Raw genomic sequence first — 8,455 nt, forward strand, 5'->3', positions numbered from 1 at the left:
CTGAAATACAAAATTTTAAAAAGTACAAGGATTTATTGAAAAATTTAACCAAAAAATGACCGTGGGGTTAAAAAAACGGTGCCGTGGAGAGCCATTGGCTTTCAATCGCTCAATGATTGGGGGCTTTATCTCTTCTCTCGACTTTTCTTCCTAATCTGCTATTTATATGATATGAATCATATAGAAAACAAATCAGAGAGAAAAAAAAGGCAGAAATAAGTATCAAATGCAATTGAGATTCATACCTGTGTTTTTCTTTCATCTTTTCACTTAAATTTTGCTTTTAGAAGAGGAAAAAAGAGAGCCAATTTAGGCTCTGAGATGTATATGAAATTCATTGTTCTTCCTCTGATGCTTGTTGCTGAAAATCAAGTTAAATTCCAAGAAAGGGAGTGGGAAAAAGAGAGATAAACAAAGTTCCTCATCTAGGTTCGAAACGAAATTAAAAAAAAATAAACTGCTCCTTTTCTTCTTCTTCTTCTTCTTTTTTTTTTTTGAAATATTTTGAGCTGAATTTAAGGTTTTTTGCAGGTGGACTCCAATGGCGGCATCGGTTATGAAAGAAGGTAAAAAACGGAGTCCGTTGTTATTGTGAAGCTTGCGGAGTGCGATTGTTGCGGTTTAACGGAGGAGTGTACGCAAGCTTACATTGCTAGCGTAAGAGAAAAATTCGAAGGGCGGTGGCTTTGCGGGCTTTGCTCGGAGGCCGTTAACGACGAGACGGTTAGATCGGAGGAAGATATCACGACTAACGAAGCAATGGATCGGCACATGAAGTTTTGTGAGCAGTTTAAATCGTCGAGTCCACCGGCGAATCCCGCCGAGGACTTGATCTCTGCGATGAGACATTTGTTTCGGAGGTGTTTGGAATCGCCAAGGAAGAACAAGTCATCGCCGTCGACATCGTTTTCTCGATCCAAGAACTGTTTCTCAACTCTGTCGAATGAAGAAGTTAGGACTTAAAAAGAGAATGAGGTTTTATGATGCTATATTTATTATCCAATCTATTTTGAGCATTTGGAATACTTTCGAATAAAGACAGTGATTAGTTATGCTTTAAGGTTTATTTATGATCAAATTAATTACAAATTTGCTTCAAATATTTCAAGTTTTAATTGAGAATTTCAGCTTTTTATTTTATCAAAAAAGTTAATTAAGCTATTAATAAATACATAAACTTTTTTAATTTAAATATAAATTGCTTAACAGTTAATTTTTGTTAATTTATTAATTTTTAATATAAAAATTAAATTCTGAAAAATGAAAATAAAAGGATGAACTTGAAAACCATTGAAAGTTTCGTAAAAAAAGGGAATTTCTTTTTACTAGTGTTCTAGTTGTATACAACTGTTTGATTGGTAGCCCTTTCACTACTTTGTTGGATGATGTGTTTTAATGTTTTTATAAAAATAAAAAGTATAAATTTAATTATAAATTTATTATGTATTAATTTATAATTTTATTATTTTTGAAAAGATTAAATAATTTTTGTTATTTTTAAAAGAGTGAAAGTGTAATTTTAATATATATTAATTTAATATTTATAAAAAGACTAAATTAAAAAAAATCATTTTGAGAGAGGGAAGGCCTCTATTGGTCCAACTCAAATTCATAAAAATAAGAGTCGGATGTAATGACGAGACATGTTGCACATTCAAGAAAATTTAAGTTTGAACATCAACTTATTAAATATATTAGTAGAGATTAAAGACTTTTTAATGTTTCAATCTCTAAAAAGGAGTAAACTATTCCGTTAGTCACTTTAAAATTAAATTGTTCCTATTTTGGTCAGTTTAAATTTTTTTTGTTAATTTAGTCACTGACATTAAAGAAATAAACCAAATTTATTATTCCATTATTAAATTTAACGAAATGCTCTTAATTCATCTTTTATTTCTTTATTATTTAATTTTGCTTTTTTCTTTCTTTATTTTTCTTTTCATCTTCTCCCTTCCACCTAGAAACCCTAGACGACGCCTCCTTTAAAGATGTTGCCACTTCCTTTATTGAACCATTGTTAACGAGCATTGTCACTCAAAAAGTTAAATTTATTGTTGAGGGGGGTTGAATCATTCGAAAGAGGTCTTTAAAATGCTGTTTGTTGGACAGGTTGAACCCCAACAATGTCAATGTATTGTCTCTCAATTCTGTAGAGAGCCAACATGCCTTGAAAGGTCTAATTCACAGAAACAATAGTGCCTTGGTTGGCAAAGATATGACTTGCAAAAGCTCAAGGAAATGGTATCAATATAAGATGTAATAGTAACTATGTAAATAGCTTGACCTTAGCCCATGGGAGGGGGGACTTAAACCACCAACCTGAGACATATCTAGGCTACTTATCTAGAACCATGGTACCACCATTTTTGCAAGTATGTGGTTTAAGTGCCTTATATTGGTGGTTTGAATCTCCCCACGCGCAAGTGGCCTCCATAATTAATTCTAAACTTTATAATGCATCTCTCACTTGAGGCACTTAAACCACACACTTGCAAAGATCATAGGAGAGGAGTCAATATGGAGCGTAATAGTAACCACTTACCTACTACCCTAGTACCAAGTGATAACATACTTGCAAGTATGTGGTTTAAGTGCCTTAGGTTGGTGGTTATAGTTTCCCTGCACGTAGGTGACTACCATAATTAATTTTACGCATTATACTAACACCTTTCCACTAAGTCTTGTAAATTATATCTCTACTAATCAAGATGCTTTAGATTCTCTGAACCAGGCTTCTTAAGGCACATTGGCTATCGTCAAAGTAGGAGGTGCAAAACCTCTCACCAAAAGATAATATTTGACATTATTTAAGGTCTAATTAACTACTCGACAAACAACATTTAAAATAATTCATGTAAACAAATTAGAAACATGGAACAAAAGTATATAAACAAGTACATAAATGCTTTCAATATACTTAAAAGTTTCAGGTAAACAAATAGATAATATTAAATAAATAAAAAGTTATGGAAATCTAGATATTTTTGCACACAAGGGGATTGCATGTCTACAAACAAAATCTGAGGATTTGCATTGAAGATTTGTACCTCAGAGTGCGACCTTACATAGCATTGGCAATAGTTCAATGTGGTCAGTCTCTGGTCCCTCTGTCTTTATTTTACACATGAACATCGTGGCTAAATTTTGAGAACAAAAATGGTTGGACCAAATTGGAAAACAACGTTGGAAAATAAAAACTAAAGGAAAAAGAACCTGATGGGACCATTGTTGATCGAAGTGATAATAGTTTGGTTTTGGAAAAAAATAAATTAAAATTGAATTTTATCTGTTCAACAGATTTCTTCTTAAATAATTTTTATATAGTATGCTGAAGTCATTTTCATTCATTTAACTATAAAATTTTTACTTTTATATTATAAAAATAAAAATAATTTTAATTTAACTAAAAATATAGCTTTGTTTTTCTAATAGTTGTTTTTTAATTTATAAATAAAAAATTAAACTCAATCGATCTGGATATATTCAAATAGGGTCAGGATTGTTAGAAACAGGAATGACACCTCATCTATAACTCTTTTTTAATAGTTTAATATTACATCAGTATTTTTATCTTGAATTTCAATAGTTTCATCCTAAAAAAAAATCAAATCCAAATAAAAATCTTGAAATTCAGGATAAAATTATTGATGTAGCATTAAACTATTGGAAAGAAATAATATTTGTATTTCATACAATCTTTTCTCTATTCAAATAATAAGTAACTTTGGTATGTTGGCAATTAGTTTTGTCACAACTCAATCACGACATATTTTGAGTGATTGCAAGAACTTAATACGATAAAAAAACTAACTCTGGATGGTCTAAAGTGGCAGACAAAAATCGGCAAAAAAACTGAGTATCCGCCAAACTGGAGGACAACAACAAAATCATCCCTAAAATCACTTGCAAAAGCAAGACTATATGCATAAGTAAGACTAAAAAAGTGCTACAATAATAGACAAAAACTTCTAAAAATGAATACTTATTAGATAATGAAAAACAAAACATATAAAACTTAAAAACAAGATAGGTCCAAACCGACTCGTAAAATTATTCATTATTTTGAAATACTAAAAAGAAAAGAAAAAAATATTAAGACGCCGATGAAGAGCCACCCACTTTCCAAGAGAACTTGTCGTTGGCTAGTGGAGTTTCAACGACGACAAATACCGTCATCTGTCTATTATAAGTTGTGAAGACAGTAAAGATACCCACAAAATAAATTTGTAAATTGAAAAGACACAAAGCACATGGAGTGAATGAGAAAAAAAAGAAAGAAAGAAAGAGAAGATTGGTGAGTGGAAGAAAAAGACAAACAGTAGCCAATCCGAAGGCTGACACTACCGTTGGGCAAAACATAAAAGAAGATGCAAACGATTTAGAGAAAAAAAAGAAAAAAATATGTTGATAAAAATGAGGAAAAAGAAAGTTGGAATTCTATAATGGTTAAAATATGCTATTAGCCACTATACTAATTCAAAAATGGAGATTTGATCCAAGTACGGTAAAAAGTTAAAAATTCAGTTCTCTTATTTTTTCAAATTAAAAAAAATCTAATCCAATCGTTATCATTGTTTGTAATTTTTGTCAAAATTTATTTTAACATGTTTAATTTTCGTCAATCATATGCAACCTCACTTGAGGGTAATCTAATCATCATGTCAAGGTGATAAAATTTTGACGAAAAATACTAATAATGTTAATGATTGGATTAAAATTTTTAAATAAGAAAATAAGAAGATTTAATTTTTAACTTTTTAAATTTAGGGACTAAATTTTAAATTGTCTAAATATACAAACTAATAACATATTTTAATTTTCTATAATTGATATTTAATTTAAGACGTATTTCTTCTTCTTTCTAAAAAAGATATACGTGGACTGCCTAATAATTATCATTACCTTTAAAGTAATTATCATAGTCCTCTAAATGAATTTAGTGTTTCTTCTTTTTAAGTGCTTTCTGAGTCATTGATCATGTCAAGTGAACATAATATGTTAAAAAGGGTAATTGATGTAACGTTTGTGGAGTGAAGTGGTAAAAAGTTTTAGTTAAAATTTTGGATTCGACTATTGCGGCCGGAGAAATAATGTTGTTAGAATTTATCTTTTATTTAGGAATTCGATTTAACTTAATTTTACATTTAATCGAAGTCTAATGTAATTATTAAACATTAAAAAATCTCGTACAAAAAAGAAAATCAGGGTTAAATTTTGTTTTTGATTTTTGTACTTTGTAAAAGTTATAGATTTAGTCTCTTTGTTTTACTATAATTAATTCCATATATTTTTCGAAAGTTGAAATTTTAATCTTGATACGAATAACCATCGTTAATATATTAATTGTATTTTTAGTGAGTAATATGTGAAAATAATAACATTTCAAACACAAACACACCTGTTTAAACTACCACACAAGCATTCTTTGTGAACCGATCCCCAAACCTTAAAGATATGGTGAACGCCCTTAATCAATAAACCGAATTCACCAAAAGTTAATTGATATAAAAGACTAAAACATTATTTTGCTAATAGTGTAGTAACAAAATATTTATGTTGACCTTTCTTATTTTTTTTATTAAAAAAGTGAAAAATAAATAAAAATTTCTTTCAAAAGCAATATTAAATAAGGTATTTGATAATAGATTCATCTCATAATACATAGTTATTTTCTACTTTATATTTAACCCACTTTTAGTTATTTTATAAATAAAATTTTTGGGCTAGAATTAAATTATATATTTTTATGATAGTAAAAATGTAATTTTATCATTTTAATAGTCTATATCTTTATAATTTTAAAAGATTAAATTAAAATTTTATCATCTTTGGAGTGTAAAGTATAATTTTTACTAAATTAAAATTTTATAAATTATAAAGAGTTTAAACAAAAAAAATTCATTTTAGAGAGATCGAACCCTGCCTCCCTAGCTCCACCACTGTACTAAGGTATCATTTAAAAGAGATACACGTCAAAGCTCCCTCTTTTCTATAAAAGCCCACTCCATCACAAAACGAGGAGAAGCTCCAAGAGGCTTACCAAAGTTTTATCAAATCTCTCCAAGAAGTTGAAACCCCCTAAAACCATAATTCTTAGTAGATATATAAATATCGTAACTCTAAAATTATTCATAACTTCTCATTAGCCTTTAAATAAAAAATAAATGTAATTTAGTATGTTCGAACACGTATTCTCCTATACTTATAATAATTTTAATACTAAGTTAAAACCCAATTGACGTGTGTAATATTTATTAAAAGCTAATTTAATTATTATTTTAATTTTAATGCACCACAAATAATTACAATTTATATTATGAGACAGCGATTAAGATTTCTTCATCCAACTCTCTTGTTTCGTGCCTACAATTAATCATGAAATGTTTAATCCAAATTCCGACACTCTAATCCAGCTGGCCTCACCACATTTTTGTAAAATTCAGTACTTTTATGCTCAATTTCGTTAGACCCCCTTCAAGTATAACTTAAATTTTAAATTAATCCTAAACTTCTAATAGTTCTAATCAAGCCTTCAACAGATTCATATCATATCAATCAAATCTTTTATTAGTTTAACCAAAGCTCAATTCTAAACAAATTACAGGCCCAATCGGCCAAAAAGCCCATATCATTGTTTAAAAATTAATAAAATTTTAAAAATATATGTTTTATATTAATATTTATACCTTTTAATAATTAAATTTAAATAAAAAATATTTTAAAGTTATTTAATTTAAATTCGGATTGACTTGAAAAACAAATTTTATTTCGTGGTTGATACAAATTAAGTCTGGTCGACTAGACCAAGTGAGCCACGCAACCCATAGATAGCTCTACTCCATGTTAAGTCCAAGTTAGGGAGTTTGTATTAAACACTCAAGCTGGAGGAAGGACTTAATTAATATAATTCTAATACTTTGCGGATTTAATTAAAATAATTTGAAATTTAAAATTAATTTAAAATCTCTAAGGATCATTTCTGAAATATCCCACTTTTTACTAAATATTAATCCAAGAAGCAACCTTTTCTTTTTCCTGTTTTGCCCATAATATCCTCAACAGTCCCAAAATAGTAAGGAAGCAAAATTGTAAATAAAACATAATTGAATGGCATTTTCCAAACATAAAAGATCGTATTTTCTACGTATTGTACTACACAAACGAACTTTAAAATATAGTACAGTACAGTTCGTTCAAAGTTGTAACCTTTATTTATTTATTTATTTTTAACCTAAATTCTTCATCTTTAATCAATTAAGTTCCAATTTTTCTTTTTTAATTCTCTGTAAATAGAAACATTCAATTCAATCAAAATGATGCATATGACCTTTTACTGGAGCCGGCAGGTGACTCTCCTCTTCAGCTCATGGCGGACCGATTCATGGCCGAGTTACGCGTTGACTCTTCTCGCATGTGTTTTGGCTTCCGTTTTTTACCAGTACTTGGAGCACGTAAGGTACCGTGTAAGGCGATCTGGGAAGCCGGCGGGAGAACCGTTATTGTCGCAGCCGAATCGAGCCGCAGGTAAGTGGTCGGCGAAGAAGATCGTCGATGGGTTACTATTTGGGTTGAGTTCGGGTTTGGGTTATTTGTTGATGCTGGCGGTTATGTCGTTCAACGGAGGCGTGTTTTTGGCGATCGTGTTGGGGTTAACGATTGGGTTTTTGTGGTTGAGGAGTAAGGATGAAGATGAAATTGCTGGTGTTAATAGCTCTTGTGCTTGTGCTTGATGGGATTTGATTGATGATTTGAGTTTTTTATTTTGTTGTTTTCGGGGTTTGGGAATTTAGGGATTGAATTTGATGATTGTATGTGTTTATATGGAAATCACTGTAATTGTTTCAAGCATTTTTCTGGGTTTTTCTTGAAATTGGTTTGTTTTTTTTTTTTTTGGTTTATATATTTAGCTCATATTCTGCTTGATTTGATGATATAATTCAACCTGGAATTGAACTGTTAGTTATTAATGCCCAGTCACTTAGAATTGCCTGAATTAAAGCAGAGATTGATTAGTTTTGGGGTTTAATTAAATTTTTTAAGGAGATTAATAAGAATTTAAAAAAAAAATATTAGAGGATCTAATTAAATTTTTTACAAGGCTCAATTAAATAAGATCTAATTAAAAATTTCAAAACTTCGCAAGAAAGATATTAAATTTAAAAAATATTTGAAATATAATATAATATATTATTTTTGTTTTACTTTTATGTTGTATACTTAATTTGAATAAGATATAAATTACATAATAAATAATAAATAAAAAATAAAATAAAAAATATATTATAAATTTTTAATAAAAGAATTTCATTTTCTTTTCTCATTTTCTCTATTGTGAATAAGGTTTTTAGAATTAAAATAATGGTCAACCAATCAAGACATCGATTCATTGATCTGACCTATTTGATTAAATAAATTATTTTAAAAAGTTATAAAAGAATCGATTGAACTAATTTTT

At 29.1% G+C, this 8,455-nt stretch overlaps 1 protein-coding gene and 1 long non-coding RNA gene across 2 annotated transcripts; both read left to right on the forward strand.

Moving 5' to 3' along the window:
• On the forward strand, positions 1–1,060 carry LOC107929850 (uncharacterized). Its single transcript, XR_005930192.1, has 2 exons — positions 1–429; positions 532–1,060. It is a non-coding gene; the product is annotated as an uncharacterized lncRNA (long non-coding RNA).
• A 6,065-nt stretch (positions 1,061–7,125) lies between these two features.
• LOC107929845 (copper transporter 5.1) lies at positions 7,126–7,870 on the forward strand. Its single transcript, XM_016861366.2, has one exon. The coding sequence runs from the start codon at positions 7,314–7,316 to the stop codon at positions 7,728–7,730; it is 417 nt and encodes a 138-aa protein (XP_016716855.1). The 5' UTR covers positions 7,126–7,313; the 3' UTR covers positions 7,731–7,870.
• The last annotated feature ends 585 nt before the right edge of the window (positions 7,871–8,455 follow it).

This window comes from Gossypium hirsutum, chromosome A07 (genome assembly GCF_007990345.1).
Source record: "Gossypium hirsutum isolate 1008001.06 chromosome A07, Gossypium_hirsutum_v2.1, whole genome shotgun sequence".
NCBI lineage: Eukaryota > Viridiplantae > Streptophyta > Magnoliopsida > Malvales > Malvaceae > Gossypium > Gossypium hirsutum.

Coding starts and splice junctions, on each gene's coding strand:
- LOC107929845 (XM_016861366.2), top strand. CDS start 7,314: ATGATGCATATGACCTTTTACTGGAGCCGGCAGGTGACTCTCCTCTTC.